The 19999-nt window shown below is 59.3% G+C and overlaps 1 protein-coding gene across 1 annotated transcript in view; it reads left to right on the plus strand.

The window, feature by feature from the left end:
- LOC108637091 (rho guanine nucleotide exchange factor 10-like protein) overlaps positions 1–19089 on the plus strand; it is a gene marked incomplete at its 5' end in the record, with an annotated part of 29864 nt that extends 10775 nt beyond the window's left edge. The window contains 3 exon segments of the mRNA XM_018054726.1: positions 8023–8197; positions 16454–16576; positions 17940–19089. Of these exon segments, the coding sequence (XP_017910215.1) occupies positions 8023–8197; positions 16454–16576; positions 17940–18478 (837 nt within the window).

The following is a 19999-nucleotide window of genomic DNA, read 5'->3' on the forward strand; positions in this document are numbered from 1 at the left end:
GAGCCCCCTGAGTGGAAGCGATTTGGGGAGGTGCTGGTCGGTGCTCTGTGGGTGGTCTCTGGGCCCATGACCGGACCTCCCAGGCGAGTGGGGACCAGGAGGCAAGGACCCCTTCAGGCCCACGCCCTGCGGGGCACTCGGCAGGAGGGTGTGGGGGACAGCCCCACGCCCCCGCCCTGCCCAATGGATTGCCTGGGCTCACCCTGTCCCATCCTGGGTTCTCTCCCTCTTCTTCCATGAAGACCTCTGCGGAGATGAAGTGCCCCGCAGGGCGCAGACAGTCGCGCTCAGTGGGCAGTAGCCTTGCCTGCCTCCTGCTTTTCCTCCGTAGCTCTCGGCCCCCAGAGCCCCCAGCCCCCTTCCTGGCTTCGTGGCGTGCTCTCAGCCCTAACGACTTGGAGTGCTGAGCTGCTCACCCTGGGAATTTATGGAAACAGGCCCAGACGCGTCACCTGGAGGCGCACAAATTGTTCAGGGAGCGGCTGGGCTGTGTCAGCCCTGTCTGGGCCGGGACTGCTCACCTGAGACCCTCTGGGCAGCGGTCTGCAGCGGCCGCAGGGAGAGGGGTGGCCATGGGACCCCGTCCCCGTCCCTGCTGCCTGCTCGCTCCTGCCCGAAGCCCTGTGCGTGGGGTGCTCACGGCCCGCTGGCTGTGTCCCGTGAACCAGCCGGCAACCTAGGCAGGTTCTCCCACCTCCATGACGATCGAGAGAGGAGACCCAGTTACCCCGTGGAGACGGGCTGGAGCCGTGAGGCAGCCCCGGGCCCTCCCCTCCAGCTGCCAGCCTTTTTTTTTTTTTTTTTTAATAACTCCCCCCACCCCCACACAACTTTTATTTTTCAATTTTTATCAGAGGATAATTGCTTTACAATATCATGCTGATTCCTGCCACACAGCAACATGAAGCAGCCTCAGCTGTACTCACGCCCCCTCCGTCTGGAAGCTCCCCCCGCCCACCCTGCCTCCCCCGCCATCCCAGCCCCTGGGCTGGGATGGTCCCAGCGCTGGGCTCAGCCTGCCGGCTGTCTCATTTGCGTATGGGGGTATGTGTTTCCGCGTCTCCATCCGTCTCACCCTCGCCTTTCACCGCCATGTCCACAAATCCATGCCTATGTCTGCGTCTCCTCTGCTGCCCCGCAGACAGTCCACCAGTAGCGTCTTTCTGGATTCCACAGGCAGGCGCTAACATGTGGCGTTCGTCTTTCTCTTTCCGCCTTACTTCACTCTGTACGGTAGGCTCTGCCGCATGCACCCCACATCATACGTAAACACACACACCGTTTGGGACGAAATCATTAAGAAGCCAGTCGCAGACGTCTTCACCCGTCACACTAAATACTTCAGCAGGGCCCTCTTCCCTAGCTTCAAGATCATTATTGCCCCCGGGAACCTCGCAGGGACCTACTGCCCAGGGACCCATTTTCCCAGTTTGTCCCCAAAGCACCTTCCACAGCCGCTCTGCGTCGCCACCTCCAGCAGCCGGCTGGGAATCCCGTGTTGCGTCTGGCGGCCATAGTTCTTTTGTCTCCTTTTGCTTTTTAAATGGCGCTATGTGTTCACTTTCTTTTGGCTGCCCTGGGCCTTCGTTGCCGTGCTGGGCTTTTCTCTAGCTGTGGGAGCAGGGGCTCGGTGGCGGCACGGGCGTCTCTCCGGGGCGGCAGCTCTGCTTGCTGACCACGGGCTCTGGGGCACATGGGCTGGGTAGTTGAGGCTCTCGGGCTTGGTTGCTCTGAAGCATGTGTGGCCTTCCCGAATCAAGGATCGAACCTGTTCTCCTGCCTCGGCGGTCGCATTCTTCACCCCTGAGCCACCAGGGAAGCCCTCGTCTCCTTTCAATCTAGGGCAGCTCCCCCCCTTTTCCTGTGTGTGGTCTCCGCGAGAGTGACTTTTTTGAGAAGTCCAAGCCCGTGTCTTGTCCAAGGTCCCACCAGCTGGAGTTGCCCCACGGTTCCGCCCTGATGAGGTGGGAGCGTTTGGCCAGGTTCTCTGCATTGCTGGGAGGCGGGGAGGGTGTAGGCTGGTCTCATCCTTGGTCTCTTGGTTGAGGTGGGCTCTGCCAGGTGTCCCTGTCATCAAGGTACCAGCTTCCCTTTGTAATTACTGTGGGTAATTCTAGCAAAAATGGGAGAATACCCTGTTCCTCAGCGAATTTTCACTGCACACTTCTCTTTAAAGAGGATTGTCCTTCACCCCACGTAACTACCCCCCTTGACTACCACTTCAAACGCACAGATTATTTTTAAGGCCGGGTGAGCTTTCATCCAGGGCCACGGTTACTATTTTTGATGCTCAAACCGTCTCAGATTCAGCCACGAGGCGCCCTGGTGCTGGCTCCTGGGTCCTTCGGATGCTCCCCACCACTGTTTGGTCACCCCCCTGCTTTCTGCCTCTGAAGGCGCTCTGTGCTCACCTGGCTCTTCCCCTGCCCCAGTCACCATTTCTCCAGGGCGCCCTGCCTGTTTCCCTTTTGTGTGGGATGGTATTTAGAAACCAGGGGGGGGTGTGCTCACTGCTGTTGGGGTGTCATTGCTTCCAGACATTGTTAGTGCACAGGGCCAGGGAAGAAAAATTCTCAAGTTCATACTGATACCTCTAATTCAAATCCAAGGTCACAGAGCTCTCCTGCCGCCCCTCACGCGACGCTTGACTCTTGCTGTTTACCCCCCTCGCCCCCCGTGTTGCTTAGTCGAGTCCAGCTCTTTGCAGCCACATGGACTGTACCCGCCAGGCTCCCCTGTCCGTGGGATTCTCCAGGCAAGAAGACTGGAGTGGGTTGCCTTTCCTCCTTCAGGGGGTCTTCCCGACCCAGGGATCTAAGCCTCATCTCTTGCGTCTCCTGCGCTGGCAGGCAGACTCTGCCACTGCCGCCAGCTGGGCAGCTCCGCCGCTGGCCCTGGCTCCTGATGACAGAGTGTGCCTCAGCCACACAGTGTGGCTTCAGGATCGCTGTTCTGCTCCAGCACCACCACCCAGCCTGCTTAGTAGAGCTCAGGGTTTCTTTGTGGCTCGTCTTGTCTGTAAGGACCGAGGTTGTGTAGGCAGAGGGCAGAGTTCCCAGCCTACGTGAATGGATTCTTTTCTATGTGGGTGTGACCATGTTCCTATAAGACTAGATTCACCAAAACAGGTGTCAGGCTGGTGTAGCCCAAGGGCCACTGTGTGCAGACTTCTGGTCCAGACTCTCACGCTAACGGAGCAGCTCCCAGTGCCAGGGAGGCAGCTGGTAAATAGCCCGGAACGCAGGGCCCGTGGGCAGGAAGCGCTGGGCCTCCTGGGGCCCAGAGGAGGGGCATGACTGGGCTGGTCATGCAGGTGGGACGGGCACCTTCTTCAGGGACAAGGCGGGTAGAGGCCTCTTAGATGGTAAGGTAGCGCCCCACTTCTGGCCCCCCCCAGACTGGCCAGAAATTAGAGGAGGGGTCCAGAGGTGAGAAGGGGAAGCCACGGCCTGGACTCGGGGTGCCAGGTGGGTAGTGTTTCATCCAGCTTTGGTGGATGGCCTGGCTGCCTCCTGGGGAAGGATTTCTGAGCTCCTGTCTCCAAACACAGAATGTTTGGGAAACAAAATGAGGTGTGTGCCTCTCAGCACTGAGCCCCTGCCACCCAGGGGTGCTGCACTCAGCGCCCTCAGCCCCCTGGGGACCCACGGTGCCAGGGTGCCAGCCATCCCTGCCCCATGTGCCCAGGAGGCCCAGCCAGGGCACCCAGACCCAGCTTCCCCCAGCAGGCTGCTGGTGAGGGCAGGGGTGCTGGGGGGGCGGAGCTGACTGAGGAGTGAGGTGGGGGCTGGGGATGCCGCTGCTCCTGCCCATCCCTGCCCCCACCCCGCCCCTGCCCTGCCTCCCCACTGGACCTGGCAGGCTTGCACAGGCCTCAGGCAAAGCCCTTTGGACCTGGAGACAGACTTGTTACGCCTCTGGAGAAATGAGTCTGGATTTCCGCTGCTGACTTCCCTTTTAATTAGATTCCGACAGCAGCGTGCAGGGCTGACTGGCTGCACAGTCAGGGGCAGCTTTCCGTGGGCCCAGGTCTCTCTGCGCTTGCAGTGTAGTCTGGCTTTTTCGGAGTCAGGAGGTGCTTCTGACCTCCCTTCAGGAGCCAGGCAGGAGTCTCGCGGCACGCGTGTGAGCACACACCCACCTTCCTGTTGGTGTCTGTGTGTGTGTGTATCCGTGTGTGAGTGTGTGTGTGCTGGTTTTCAGAGGAGTCTGCAGACAAAGCCTGCTGGGGGCCCCTTCCATCCAGCTGCCCTGTCCCTTTCCCCGTCTGCCTCTCTAGGTGGCACTGTGGATCTGGCCACAGAGTCTCATCTGCGATGGGGCTCTGGCGCCTCTGCTGGTGGAGGGGTCTCCTGTTGGAACCCTGTGCCCTGCCTGGGTCTGGGCCTTCAGGAACGCTGAGTGCGGGCTGCTCCGGGAAGATAACCTCCCACCCCACCGAAAGGGGTTCTCTCGTTGAAGAAGAGCTCCTCTAGAGAAAGGAGCTTCCGGCCAGCGCTGCCAGGGCTGAGTGAGAGGCCAGAGGCGTGGACGTTCCCCTCCTTGCCCTGCACCGCATGGACGGAGCCGGCCTTCTGGAGGCTGTGGGGGGCTGGGCCTCCCCCTCCATCCCTGGGGCTCCCTGGCCGAGCCTCCAGGCCCGGGGCCTTCTCTGGGGCTGGGGAGGGCTGCTGTGGAAGGAGGAGCAGAAAAACGCCCCCACAGAAGGCCCTAGTCTGAGCCCCCAGTCTGAAAAGGGGGGAGGCGCTGCCTGGCCTCTGAGCGTGCCTGGCCTGATAGCAGACCCCTCCTCACCCCCAGGCTGATATGACACCCCCTCCCTGCCCCCGGCCTGATACGAGACCCTCCCCAGCCCCGCCCCCGGGAACCCCCACTCTGATGGACGAGACACGTTCCCACCTCAGAGGAGCTGTAGCTTTTGCCCTCAGGCCCCGTCAGGACCCTGGACTTGGACCCCGGCCCACTGGGCCGCCCCACCTGGCTGCAAAGCCCTGCCGTCGGGGCCAGGCTCAGAAAGCGCCATCTCGTCAGCCAGCTCGCAGTCTTGCCCGCCAGGGCCCTGCGTCCCGATCGGGGTGCGCACTGAGCTCACCAGCCTGGCTCCCCCTGGCTCCCTGGTGGAGACCCCTGGCCCCGGCTTCTCTATCTCGGCAGGAAACCTCTGGTGGTCTGAGCTGGGATGGACCTGGGGCGGAGCCAGGGTTGGGGCGATTGCGGCATAAGAAACAGAGGGCCTTATTGCCATTTCTCACGTGCTGAGCCGGAGCGAGGCCCAGCGTCCCTGCCTGCCGCCACATAGCTCCCACCCCCAGCTTCTTCCCCAGGTGAACCTGAGCTGGTCACTGAGCAGGCCCGGCCCCGCCCTCACTTAAATCAGCCTAACTCTCCACCGGGGTCCTCAGGGCTGCCTGAGGCCTGGGGTGACGCGGCCCTGACTGCCTCTCCCTCCTGCGTCTTGCCGCAGCGCTCCCGACAGACCCAGTAACGCAGCAAGTTCAGTCCTGCCCCAGGGCTTTGGCGCTTGCTGCGTCCTTTGCCCAGAGTGTTCTCTCCCCTACCCCATGTCCCAGGTATGATTCCTCTACGTTTGATAAATGCTCCTTCCTAGGGAGATTTTCCCTGGCCGCCCTGTCTTAAAGGGGTCTCGGTATTTTTCTGCGCAGTGGTTAACACTACTGGGAGTAAGCTTTATTTGTCGTAACTGGGTGGGCTCCTTGCTTATCTTGGTCACCGCTATATTCCCAGCATCTAGACCCACGCCAGGCATATCATAGGGTCTCCAGGACATCTGGTGGATGAAGGAGGCTGTATGAAGAACTGGGTTTGTGCTAAACCCTCCCTCACCCAGAAGTCCCTACAACCTTTATGACAGACTCCACCTACAAATGGGGAGGCGGAGGCGCCAGCCTGGGAAGTTACTGAGAAAAGGAGATTTAACAGCAGGTCTGATTCCATGCCCGTGTTCTAGCCAACATCTAGAGTCATGGGCTTCCACCCAAGATCTGTTCTTTATAGGAGAAAAAAAAAAAAAGGAAAAAACAGAAAGGAGGAAAGTCACCATGTTCTGCCCTGGAATAATCCTCACTGTGTAGGCTTCACCTCTCCTGGCCCTGCCCTCCCCACCCCCTCCTCTCCCCTCCCCACCCCTTCCCTCCCCTCCTCTCCCCTCCCCACCCCTTCCCTCCCCTCCTCTCCCCTCCCCACCCCTTCCCTCCCCTCCTCTCCCCCACCCCTTCCCTCCCCGCCCCCTCCCCTCCCTGCACCCTCCCCACCCCCTCCCCTGGTTCTGGAGGTGGCCCTTTTTGTTTCTTTTTGTAATAACTGCGGTGCATTCTCGCTGTTCTGTGTTCATCACCCACGATGTTGAGTAGATGGACGGCCCACTGAGGGACGCACCAGAGCCACTTGACTGTCCCCAGTGGTCAGGCATCTGTCTAGTCTGCTCTGCTGGGGGTTGTTGATGTTTAAGTAACAACCCGGTATCGTAGTTGGATTTCAAGCATCCATCCATTTGCTCTGTGATCAAATTTCACTGTGTGCTGAGGTCTCTGCCGGGCACGTGGAAGGGCCTGAGGCTCAGTGTCTGTCCTTGGAGTCCATGGACCAGAGTGGAGAGAGCCAAGTGTGGCCAGAGGGGCATAGATGTCACCGGGCTGGAAGATGGCAGGCAGAAGGCCAGTGCAAGGGTGCCTGGGGCGGGCCTCGTGGACGCCGAGTCCTCAGGTGCTGAATCCCAGCAGGGCAGTGGGCGATGCCCGTTGCAGGCAGCCCATCGCGAGAGTGGTGACGGGGCTGCAGAGCGCGTCCTGGCATCCTTCGGGCCCGGGCTTTGGTTGGACGGGGAAGGCGGGAGTTGGGGCAGCGCTGGGCCTGAAACGCTGAGTTAGGGAACTTGGATTTTCTCCTGACGTGGATGGGAAGCTGGGTGTTTATCTTCTTGCTTTGCAAGAGTAATTTTTTTAAGATCAAACTGTTTAAAGGAAACTCAAATCTCATGGAAGGTTTATCTGGAAAGGCCGTTCCCCCCGCCCTCTCCCCCTCTGCAGTCCTGCTTCCTGAAACGCTCTCACCTGTCCTGGGTTTAGACCACCGGGCGCCTCCCTTGTGACTCCTAGCTGTCTGCGCCCGTTTCTGGATCAGTCCCGTCTGGCCGTGCGTCTCGCCTCCCTGTGGTGAAGGTGAGGTTTGGCTCAGGCCGCCCGCCTCCCTCCCAGGCGTTCTGTTCTGTCGGTCCTTTGTCGTTGTTCAGGTGCGCAGTCGTGTCCGCCTCTCCGCGACCCCGTGGGCCGCAGCATGCCAGGCCTCCCCGTCCGTCACCGACTCCCGGAGCCTGCTCAAACTCGTGGCCATTGCATCGGTGACGCCACCCAACCATCTCATCCTCCGTCCTCCCCTTCTCCCCTGATCTTTCCCGGCGTCACGGTCTTTTCCGATGAGTTGGCTCTTCGCATCAGGTGGCCAAAGTATTGAAGCTTCAGCTTCAGTCTGTCTAACGAATATCGAGGGTTGATTTCCTTTAGGATGGACGGGTTTGATCTCCTTGCTGTCCAAGGGCCTTTCGAGAGTCTTTTTCAGCAGCACAGTTAGAAAGCCTCTTCTTTTTGTGCCTCTGTACCGTTAGACAATGCGCGCAAGCCGCCCCTTCCTCTCCGTAGACTTGCTGCCCTGCCCTTCGCTCGTGTCTCGGTCGAGCCTGGTGTGTGCGTGTCTTTCCCTGTCCCTCCTTCAGTGCTGTCCCGTGGGTAGCTCGAGCTGGGCCACCTTAGAAGTATCGACTCCCCAGGAATCAACAGACACAACATACCAGGAGTCACCCCGCCTGTTGTTAAGTGTTTACCAGCACACCGGGGTGCGGCTCCTGAGGTCCCCTCCCTCTGACTTGGTTTCGGGTGGAGGTGGGTAAGCTTGGCCCGGGGCTCCTGAGGTCCCCTCCCTCTGACCTCGTTTAGGGGTTGGGTGAGCTTGGCCCCCAGAGGCTCAGCCAGCCGGCCCGTCACAGACGGCGCTGCTTCTGTGCTGCAGCAAAGCTTCGAGGCGCACCAGGACGAAGCCGTGAGCGTCACGCACATGGTGAAGGCGGGCAGCGGCGTCTGGATGGCCTTCTCCTCTGGCTCCTCCATCCGCCTCTTCCACACCGAGACGCTGGAGCATCTGCAGGAGATCAACATCGCTACCAGGACCACCTTCCTGCTCCCAGGTGAGACCCTGCCGTCCTGGGCAGGGGCTGCGGACAGGGGAGTGGACACGGGGGAGGCGGCCTCCAAGCTGGGCCAGCCCATCTCACGAACCCTCGAGGCAGCCTTTTGTCGGCCTTGAGAACCCGGCCCCCCGGGGGAAGCAGCTGGCTGAGGGTTCCGACCCAGGCCTGCCCTCCGGAAGCCCTTCTGGCTGTCCCCACAGCACGGCAGGCGGGCGCCCGCGCAGGTAGGGTCCAAGTTCAGGGACTCCCGAGAGCCAGGTTGCTAACACACCATGTCGGGTGGGAGGCCTGGCCCACCTATACTGGCCTCTCCTCAAACCCAATTCTGCCTCAAATCCCCTTCAAAATGAGCAAAGGGAAAGAGAGACGCCAAATACGGACCTCTTTCCTTAGAGGTCTCTAAAGAAAGGCAGGGATCCCTCTGAGTCTGCCCTCAGGGTTTGGGTCAAGAGGAGGGCAAAGGCCCTGATGTCCTCTGCTTGGAGCCAGTGCTTCGTCCTGGGGACTGTTCGTGGGACCCACGGAGAGGGTTACGATCTGGGCGCACCTGGCACCCTGCCCCCTGCCCAGAGTCTGCCGAGGCCTCCGTGGAGTTGGCCACAGGCCTCGCACTTAGCGCTGATCCCTGTGAGCCGTGCTGGGAGCCAGGACAGACTCGTGCTCGGGCCACCGCTGCCCCCAGCCAGAGCAGCCCTCAGGGCCAGCGGGCCTCAGCTTGACTTGCCCTCGAGTTTCCACCAGACAGACTGACCCGGAGCTGGTCTGGGCGGATGCCGGCTGGGCTGGGGGCAGCAGCTGGGAAGGACCCCAGGGCCGGGGATACAGCAGTTGTGGCGGGCTGGCCCGGAGCTGATGGTGACAGGGCCCTGGCAGACAGCCGCCGCAGAGGCTGGGAGTGGCCTGCGCTGAGCCGGGGGCCAGGGCTCCTGCCTGGTGGGGCTGGGCAGAGGGCAGTCACGCCACCCAGTGCCTCAGAGGCTGCAGGGTTCCACCCCAGCGGCCTGGTCCCTGACTCCACACAGGCTGTCCAGCAACCACCCCGGCTCCTGCTCCCCCCAGCCAGTCTCACGGGCCAGTCCTCAAGTCCAGAAGGGTGGCCGTAGCAGGGGGTGCTCACCAGCAGCACGATCAACAGCAGTAGCGGCAGCACACAGTGGCTGCACCCCGCCAGGAGCCCTACACCGAGCTGGGTGCCGAGGGTCTTTACGTAATCGGGACCTCACTGTCCCCATTTTACAGATGCAGAAACTGACGTTTGTTCGGCAGGGTAAAGCGGCTGTCCCGTGGTCGGACCAGGGGTCATGTCAGGTTGGACTCAGTTCAGAGCCTTGCTTCATGTAGCGGGGGAGAGGTGGTTTCAGAGGCAGCCAGAGTCCCGGCTCGGCCACTGTGGGGTCACAGCGCGTCTCTCTGCCTTGGGGAGCCTCTGGTCCCTCTGTGGCGTGGGCAGTGGTTCCCCGCTCCAGGTGTATATTGTCAGGAAGATGCCTTGCTTAGGCCTGGGTCATCCGTGAGGAAAAGAGACGCCTTTCTAACCTGCCCCCCAGGGTGTGGGGTAAGGGCTCGGGGGACCTTTGTCATGGGCCCTCCCTCTCTCCCTCCCTCTTTACTTCCCTCCCTCCCCTCTTTCCTTTTTTAATTTTTTAGCTTCAGTTTCATTGTCTCTCATAGTGCTTAGCCATTATATGAGGTAAATCTATTTTAATTACAGTAAAAATTTCTCAGTATCACAGAAATATTTCCACATCTGTGCTGATAGCTAAATTATTTCACGTTAGTACAATGGGGAAAAAATGGATAACATTATGGGCCTTTTTCATCTTCTCAGTAAAGTCTGGGAGCGGGGGGAGTGGAGCAAAGTAGAGAGAGAGTCGAGTGTGTCCAGCGGCCGGGGGCAGGCTTTGTGAACTGACCTGCTGCAGGCGGAAAACCAGCAGCTCCTGCTGCACAGCTGCCACCTCCCGGCGGGTTTAAAACGCATCTTCAAGTCCAGTGACTGACTTGTTCTTAGCAGTTCAGTTCAGCTCAGTCGCTCAGTCGTGTCCAACTCTTTGCAACCCCATGAATCGTAGCACGCCAGGCCTCCTTGTCCATCACCAACTCCCGGAGTTCACTCAGACTCACGTCCATCGAGTCAGTGATGCCATCCAGCCATCTCATCCTCTGTCATCCCCTTCTCCTCCTGCCCCCAATCCCTCCCAGCATCAGAGTCTTTTCCAATGAGTCAACTCTTCACATGAGGTGGCCAAGGTACCAGAGTTTCAGCTTCAGCATCATTCCTTCCAAAGAAATCCCAGGACTAATCTCCTTCAGGATGGACTGGTTGGATCTCCTTGCAGTCCAAGGGACTCTCAAGAGTCTTCTCCAATACCACAGTTCAAAAGCATCAATTCTTCGGCGCTCAGCCTTCTTCACAGTCCAACTCTCACATCCACACATGACCACTGGAAAAACCACAGCCTTGACTAGATGGACCTTAGTCGGCAAAGTAATATCTCTGCTTTTTAATATGGTATCTAGGTTGCTCATAACTTTTCTTCCAAGGAGTAAGCGTCTTTTAATTTCATGGCTGCAATCACCATCTGCAGTGATTTTGGAGCCCCCCCAAAAATAAAGTCTGACACTGTTTCCACTGTTTCCCATCATGGGAAATAGATGGGGAGCAGCTGCTGCTGCGTCACAGTTAGTTACCCTTAAAAAAGAACTTCCCTGGTGGCTCAGACCGTAAAAGATGTGCCTGCAATACGGGAGACCCGTTTTCCATCCCAAGGTCAGGAAGATCCCTTGGAGAAGGGAATGGCAACCCACTCCAGTGTTGTTGCCTGGGAAATCCCATGGACAGAGGAGCCTGATCAGCTACCGTCGATGGGGTCGCAAAGAGGTGGACACGACCGAGTGACTAACATGCATAGAAGAAGGGGCCATCGTCATCGTGAGGATGACTGCAGACAGGTAGCCGGAGTCCCCAGGGGTAAAACGACCAGCTTCAGGTCACTGCTGAGGGGCCCAGAGCCAGGACCTGGCTCACAGCCGTCTCATGGGCTAACCGGGCGGCCTCCCGCTTCTCCAGCTTCTGTTTGCCCATCTGTTCGACGAGGGCCCTAAATCGCAGCTGAGCTCATGGGGCCAGATAAGAGCCCAGAATCAGGCCCCACCAGCTGCGTGACCAGGCACTCCAGCCCCACCTCTCAGGGCAGGCACGGGTCTTCACCCAAGTGGTGAGGACAGCGCCCCAGGGTCCCCAGGTGTTACAGCCCCGGGCCTCCTCCCCACGGGCCTGGCCCTTCCTAACACCAGGAGCCGCAGGTGTTACAGCCCCAGGCCCTGCCGGCCAGGAGGCCCCAAGCCCAAGAGGAGCCAGCCCTGGGTGGAGGGGGCCTTCAAATCCACCCCACACTGTGTCCTGGCAGAAGAGCAGAGCAGGATTCTTTAATTCTTTATTACAGATACTTGTAGAAGGCTTTTAGGTATTTTTTTCCTCCCCCATGCCACCAAATGAAATAATTGCGTAATTGCTAATGAATTTCTTCCTCCTCCTAAGTGTGGTCTTTTTTAAGGGCGTGTTAAAAATTCATCGCGCTTCCTTCCCCCGGACCCTTTTCCTTCACTCGCCTCCCCAACTGGTATTAATGCAGTTTTGAACTTAAACTCTCTCCTCCTCTTAACTAGGCAGGTCATTAATAAAATGTTCTCCGAGAGCCTGTATATCTCCAGATAGAGGGCTTGGGGGAGCTGAGCACGGCCGCATTAAGTCTCTGTGATAAAATATTTATCCACCATTAGACTTTTTTTCCCCTTTTGGACGGTTTGTGAAGTGCCTTGCTCTTTTCCTCGAGGCAAAGCAGGGGGCGGGGCTGGGGGGAGGGGGGGGCAGGAAGGGCCGGAAGGAGGTCTGCAGACGAAGTCCTTTCTCCATCCGGCACCTCCTGCGGTTTCTCGGTTTCGTCTCATTTCCCGGTGTCTGTGGTTGGGGGGCTCGGGGGAGGGGAGGGCATCAGGAAATGGTCGCTTGCTGGTCCTAAGGTCCCCGGGGCCCTGGAAAAGGGGGGAGGCTTGTAGCATGGGGACATCTGCCCCCGTCCCTTCTCTTGGCTTTGATTATTTCGTGGATTTCTGGCTCTGATGGAGCTGATCTTAAAACATTCGGGTCTAGGTCCTTTTAATTATCACATTTTCCTAATAGCCTCCATTTATTGATTGTATATTATGGGCTAAGAGCTGTGCTCAGCTGTGTGTCTCTATATTATAGTGTGTGGGTATATATGTGTATATTTATATACACACAGTGTGTATTATATACGTACATAAAATTTCTAATAATCATAAAATTGAGCAGGGGATGTGTGTTGAGCGATGGTAGAAGTGGCTATCGATTCACGCAGCTGGTAAGAGCCGTCAGCGCCCGCGTCCTTGCTCACTTCTCTGCTTTCATCCATTCATCCTCTCATTTAATCACAGGTCCTTTTAAAAAGCGTTTATTGAGGTAGAGTTGATTTACACTGTTACAGAAGTTGCAGGTGTGCAACGTAGCGCCCCTCTCCAGGGGATCTTCCCGACCCAGGAGTCGAACCCGGGTCTCCCGCATTGCAGGCAGACGCTTTACCATCTGAGCCACAGGGAAGCTTCCTGAAGGGCTGTGTGCCTTCGCAGTTGCTGTGAAGTATCGGCTGTATTCCGCGCGCTGTGCAGTGCGCGCTCGCAGCGTATTTATTTGCTGCCAGTAGTTTGTGCCCGCTAGCCACCTCTCTCCTGCCCCTCATGCCTTCGCTCTCCCGACCGGTGACCACTGGTCCTTCTCTGGATCTGAGTTCGCAGATCCTCTGCACGTGTCCGCCAGGAGCCAGGGCATTTGATCCACTAGCTGGGGAGTCCGTTTGACACACAGAGAAGCTGCTGCCCTCAGGAAGCTTACATCTGGGGAGGCAAACAGTGCAAGGCACAGAGAACACGAGAATCCCAGAGCTTGAGCAGAGCCCCGAAGAGAAGACGGGAGGGGCTCGCAGCCGGGGCCTCCTGCACTTCCTGAGTCCCAGGGCTGCGCCACCCACTGCTGGACGTCCCAGGAGCCGGTCCTGGGGGTGGGGGCCTACACTCCCCAAATCGGTGTGGGGGTGGAGAAGAGTCCCAGCTCCCCCAACCCAGACGCTGGCTGTGAAGTAGCCCGACACGCCGGCTTCTTTCCCCCGCTCTGGTTTGCATTGGCACGTGGAATCAACACCATCAATGTGACCTGTGGAATCTGCATCCTGTCGCTGGACTCACATCCTGCTGCCCGCCGACAGCTCCACTTGGATGTCTAATGTGCGTCTCAGATGACACCGAGTCCTGGACTTGGACGTCCCCCCAGCCTGCTCCTCTCCCATCCTGGGCTGGCTGCAGCGCTGGCTTGTACTCGGCTGCTGGACACGAAAGAGCTGGGAGATGTCCTTCCTTCCCTCCCCTCCCCCCCAGTCTGTCCAGCGTGTTGGTTCTCTCCATCTCCCTGTCACCACCGCGCCTCGGACGCCATCATCCCTGCCTTGCTCGTCTCTCTGCTCGCTGCACCCACCCCATCCTCTGTCACGTTGCAACCAAAAGGCCTCGCTAAAATCAGGGTGCACTGCTCCATTGCTCAGACCCGCCAGCCGTGCCTCGTCATGCCCACAGTGAACAGTCCCTGCCTTCGCCTCGCCCCGGCCACCCTCCGACCCGTCCTCGGTCATCTTGTGGCGCCTGGTCCGTGCGCCGCGCTGGCTCCGTCCTCTGCAGAGCCGCCGGCTCATTCCCATCACCGGGCCTTGCACGTGCCGTCTCCAGAGCTCCCCTCGGGTCTTGGCGTGGCTGCCTCCCCTTGTCATCAGATCTGGTCTCCTGGCTCCTGCCCACCATCCTCCCAGGAAGCAGAGTGAGGCACGAAACCTGCGACTCCTCCCACCCGCTCTCTGCCTCATCACCTCCTTGGAATTTCTGCCTGGTGTCTACACTCCTTGTTTGTGTTTCCACTTCCTCTGTCCCCTCCCAGGGCTGCATTAATGTGTGTGTGCGTGTGTGTGTGTCTGTGTCTGACTCTTTGCGACCTCATGGACTGTAGCCCACCAGGTTCCTCTTGTCCAAGAATACTGGAGTGGGGAGCCATTCCCTTCTCCAGGGGATCTTCCTGACCCAGGGATGGAACCCAGGTCTCCTCCACTGCAGGCAGATTCTTTGCCGTCAAAGCCACCAGGGCAGCCCCCATTAAGGCGGCAGCTTCCATTAAAGTTGAAGGGAACTGAGATCACAGACTCAGTCCCTCGGTGCCACGAGTCACGTCTCAAGTGTGAGCAGCCACGAGTGACTGATGGTGACCGAACTGGGCAGAGAACGTTTTCACTGTCATGGAAAGTTCCAGAATGTCTGCTCCTTAGGAGCAGAACTTTGTGCGGTTCCCCCTCTGCCTCCAGCACCAAGTGCAGTGTCCCCCACACAGTAGGTCCTGGGGATATGCCGGGGTGCTGAGTGGGTGGGCGGGCGATGGTGTCAGACCAGTGTGTTAGGCAATGCTGTGTGAACCCCAGGCCAGCAGACCCTCCTTCTGGGGTGACTGGGAGCTGCACAGTCCGCTCTGGGACTCTGCAGAGGAAGTCTGTACGCACGCGGGTGTGGAACTCAAGCAGTTTGCTCAAGCGTAGAGAGGCACGGGCTTCCCTGGAGGTCAAATTAAGGAGGTTAAGATTCCGAGCTTCCAGCGCAGGGGCCGCAGGTTCCATCCCTGGTCAGGGAACCGAGGCCCCCCTTGCCATGAGGCAAGGCCAAAGAAGGAGCGGAGAGGCAGTGTAAAAGCATTAGGCTGAAATAAGGGCCAGACTTGAGCTCTGCCCCCCACCCCGCCCCGCACTCACCAGCCGGGTGACCGCTTTGGACCCTAATATCCTCATCTGGAAAGCGGGCACAGCATCCAGGCCGCGCTCACCTCTCAGCTGCTGCAAGGCTTGTGTCGGGCTAGGGCAGTGTGTGAAGTGCTTTGGAACCTGCAAGGCAGTGTTTCTCAGAGTGGCCCAGGGCCAGCAGCCTGGGTGTCCCTGGGAACCTGCTGGAAATGCGGGCTTGCGCCTCCCCTCGGGTTGGCCCGTGGGTGTTGGCTCCCCTGCTGGTGCTGACGCAGGCCCAGCCTGAGAACCCTGTTCCGAGCATCACTTCACATGTTGTGGCGTGACTTGGAATTTGAGGAGAGACTAGGTCTGTCAGTGGGCAGAAGGATCCAGGCTGGAGGTGAGACAGCCCTTTGGGAGGGCAGGCCTGGGCCCCCAGCGCCTCCCTCATGCCCCTTCCTGTTGGGCGGAATTGTCAGCAGCAGAGAAGCAGTGATGGTGGCCAGCACCCACCTGTGCGTGCCCTGTGCCAGGCTCTGGGTTACGTGATTCCCAGCCGCTGGCTCATTTACTCCTCAGGACGAGGTTGTGAAACGCCATCACTGTCGCCTTGCGCAGTGAGGGGACCCGGGCACAGAGGGGTGTTGTTTCCGGCCTGAGGAGGTGGAGCCAGGAAGTGGCCGAGCCGGGGTTTGGACCCGGCGCCTGCGCCTGGAGCCCTGCTCTCGGCTTGGGCTGTGCGGCCCACACTGCGCCTCCTCCCCAGAAGGGCACAGGGGCCCACCTTCCCCCGCCACTGCTCCCCATCAAAGGCAGAGCTAGCCAGGGGGTGATGACAAGAACTGGTCTGCAAGTCTAGACCGGCATCAGAAACACACTAGCTCCCGGCTCTGGGGGCCCATTCACCACGGGGCCCAGGACTGCATCTGTGCCCCTGCCGGAGGAAGGCCCGGGCGGGCAGGATGTCAAGGCCGGGCTGGGACCCACGGGGCTGCCAGCTCGTCCAGACCCCTCCCCACACATCTCTTCTGCTCTGTCTGCGTCACCCCCAACCTGCACCTCCCCCGGCCTCTCTCTGCTCCCCAGCCGGCCAGTTATGTCCCCGGCATGGGCGGGCCCTCAGCCTGCACCTCGTGGCAGGTGAGCCGGCCACTGCATCGAGAGCTGATGTGGGCCGGCACTGTGGTATTCCCTCAGTGTATCCCCAAGGCAGCCCCGCTTTACACAGGAGGGACCGGAGGCTGGGTGACCGAGGGCCAGACCCCAGCCAGGTCAGCCTCCCAAGCCCCACTGCTAATCCCAGGGCTGCCCAGCTTCTCGCTTGTCTCAGGAGAACAGCCCGAGGGGCCATGCCCTCAGCGTCGGGGGCCCCCGCACCGCCACCCCCAGGAGGACCTGCTGCTCACGCTGGCCCCTCCCTCCGCAGGCCAGAAGCAGCTGTGTGTCACCAGCCTCCTGATCTGTCACGGTCTGCTCTGGGTGGGCACCGACCAGGGCGCCATCGTGCTGCTGCCGGTACCTCGGCTGGAAGGCATCCCCAAGATCACAGGTGGGAGCCGGGAGGCAGCTGCGCGCGGCCAGGGGCGGGTGGGCCTTGTGCCCAGAGGTGTGCGCTCTCTTCTGATCGGGGTCACCGGTGCATTCCCCAGTGTCCTCTGTCACTGTTGGTGGCTCCGTGGAATCAGATCACGGGCCCGCAGTCTCCTTGCAGCTCTCCTATCTGAGGCAGTGGGCACAGGAGGCGCGTGGGCCCGATGGTTTGAGGACTGGCCGAGACCCCCAACTAACAGGAGAGGTTCTGTCGGCCGCCTCCTGCTGTCGCCATAGCAGCTTCCACGTGTCCCGGCTCCAGAGACAGAACTGAGGGCTCGCGGGGACGGAGGTCCATGTGCAGCTGTGTTTGCCTGGGTTAGAGGGGGGGCTGCCCTGACGTGGTGCTGGGATCTAGGGTCTGGAAGACCCCAGAGCTCTGGGCCCCGCCTCTGCCTCAGCCCTGAGCGATGGATGATGAAGTGGCCTCTTCCAGCTGCTGCAGGAGGGGAGGGCTGAGTGCAGTGGGAGGCAGATGCCCCAAGGGAGACCACCCCCAGGTGGACCGCAAGCCTCTCTGCCCAAGAAGACCCTCTTCCTAAACTGCGGGACTTCCTGCTTTCCTGGTCTCCTCACGAGGTCATTTTTCTCATCCCCGGATCCGTCCTGGGGTTGCAGGGATGTGCTGGGCAGAGACCCTGCCCGCACGTACTGACAGCCTGGTCGGGGTGGTGTAGCCAGTGCAGCAGGTGCTATGATGGCAGGCGTCCTGGGGTCAGCGGAGCAGAGACAGGACTGATCATCTCTCGTGGGTGAAGGCAAGAAGGGAGCCCTGCGGAGGGGCTGAGCTGGGCTTCGAGGCCAAGGTGTTGAGTCAGGCGGGTGCGAAAGGCTCTCTGGGCAGAGGCAGTGGCTTGGGCAAAGGCATGGAGCCGTGAGGATGGCCCAGGCAGGGAGCTGCAGGTGCTTCCACACCAAGGTTCCCATGTGGTTTATAAGATTCCCTGTGTTCCCCTTCTCCACTCTTCCAAAGGAAGTAGCCCTGGAGCTTGGCAAGCCCTCCTCCAGACCCATGGCCTTCCGGGAAGCTGCAAACGTAGATGGCAGTAGCCCAAATAAGCCAAAAATGAAACCCAGGAAGTTCTCCAAGAGACTCAGTTCAGTTCAGTTGCTCAGTCGTGTCTGACTCTCTGCAACCCCATGGACGGCAGCACGCCAGGCCTCCCTGTCCATCACCAACTCCCAGAGCTTGCTCAAACTCATGTCTGTTGAGTTGGTGATGCCATCCAACCATCTCATCCTCTGTCGCTCCCTCCTCCAGACTCAATGGGTCTTTAGAACTCTGGGCCTTTGTGCCCCTTCTCTCTGTCCCCTTCCTGCAGGGAAAGGCATGGTGTCACTCAACGGGCACTGTGGGCCCGTGGCCTTCCTGGCTGTGGCCACCAGCATCTTGGCCCCGGATATCCTGCGGAGTGACCAGGAGGAGGCTGAGGGGCAGCAGGCCGAGGAGGACAAGCCAGACGGGCCGGCTCCTGAGCCGGCGCCGGTGCCCGCGAGCCACGTGGGCGGGGAGCTGACCCGCAAGAAGGGCATCCTTCTGCAGTACCGCCTGCGCTCCACCTCCCACCTCCCGGGCCCGCTGCTGTCCGTGCGGGAGCCAGAGCCTGCAGACGGCTCGGCCCTGGAGCACAGTGAGGAGGACGGCTCCATCTACGAGATGGTGGACGACCCCGACGTCTGGGTGCGCAACCGGCCCTGTGCCCGTGACGCCCACCGCAAGGAGATCTGCTCCGTGGCCATCATCTCTGGAGGGCGCGGCTACCGAAACTTTGGCAGCGCCGCCGGCAGCCCCGGGAGGCCGGCCCCGTGTGGGGAGACGGACAGCACCCTCCTCATCTGGCAGGCGCCCTTGATGCTGTAGCCCCACCCAGGCCTCGCGGTAGCCCCGCCCAGGTCGCCGTAGCCCCGCCCAGGTCACCGTAGCTCCGCCCAGGCCACGCAGCGGCAGGCCTGGCTGCCGCCCTCAGCCTGCAGACTCAGCCTGCAGTGGGCCCTTCCGGCGGTCCGGGGTCCCCAGGGAGCACTGGGTGGCCTCGCCCTCAGGGGCCTAAACGGGGCCATGAGGACGGGCCTGGAACTCTGCCATGTACCTGAGCAGAGCAGAGGGAAACCTCTTCCTTTTTAAGGAAAAAACAATTTCAGTGTTTAGGGGAGTGGTTTGGGTTTGGGGAAACAGAGGACACCTCCGGAGGAGATGGCCTTCTTTTTAAAAGCAAAAACACAAGCAAAACACACAACCTCACAGCTGCCTGGCAAGCCCAGCGCCTCTTGTCTGGGCCCAAGCGGGGCTCATGGGCGGCCACACGCCCCTCCTGGAAGGGTGCGTGCGTGTGAGTGTATGAGAGCGTGTGGGCTGGTGTGTGGATATGTATAAATACGTATATATGGTGTATACTATATGTGTATAAATGGAGTCTGTACATATTGGAGCTCTGGGAGATGCTGGAATAAAAGGCAAGAAAAATGGCAGTGCTTGGGTTGTGGGTTGTTTTTAATTTTGTTTTCTTTGAGATGTGATAACCTAGACAGCATATTAAAGAGCAGAAACATCACTTTTCTGACAAAGGTCCATCTAGTCAAAGCTATGTTTTTTCCAGTAGTCATGTATGGATGTGAGAGTTGGACCGTAAAGACTGAGGGCCGACAAATTGATGCTGTAGAACTGTGGTGCTGGAGAAGACCCTTGAGAGTCCCTGGACAGTAAGGAGATTAGTCCATCCTAAAGGAAATCAACCCTGAATATTCATTGGAAGGTCCGATGCTGAAGCTGAAGTTCCAGTGCTTTGGTCACTTGATGCGAAGAGTCCACTCACTGGAAAAGACCCTGATGCTGGGAAAGATTGAGGGCAAGAGAAGGAGGCAACAGAGGATGAGATGGTTGGGTGGGATCACTGACTCAGTGAACATGAGTTTGAGCAAACTCTGGAGACAGGAGAGAGTCCTCTGGAGAAGGACAGAGGAGCCTGGCATGCCGCAGTCCATGGGCCTCAGAGGACTGGACACGACTCAGTGGCTAAGCAACAGGGAAAGAGAGCAGCTGTCACTGTCCAGGTTCTGGAACCAGCAGGAAGGATTGAGGCTAGGCAGTGTGAGAACAGGCCCTAGCGCTGGGCTGTTTGGCGCAGTCGCCGATGGCCTCGTGTAGCTATTTTTCAATTAGTTAAACTAAAATATCGCAGATTTTATTTATTTTTCAGTCCCATTAGCCACATTTCTAGTGTGACTTGAGGTGCCGCACACACGAGGTTTTATGCCAACCGCATTCGACAGCACAGATATGACTGTTTCCATCACCCCAGAAAGTCCTCTCCTGCTAGAGGGGGGCTCTTGGGAGCTTCTTTTCTGAATGTTTCTGGAAGAAAGGACTGGGCCCCGGCTCTGG

Source organism: Capra hircus, chromosome 2 (genome assembly GCF_001704415.2).
Source record: "Capra hircus breed San Clemente chromosome 2, ASM170441v1, whole genome shotgun sequence".
In the NCBI taxonomy this organism is placed as follows: Eukaryota; Metazoa; Chordata; class Mammalia; order Artiodactyla; family Bovidae; genus Capra; species Capra hircus.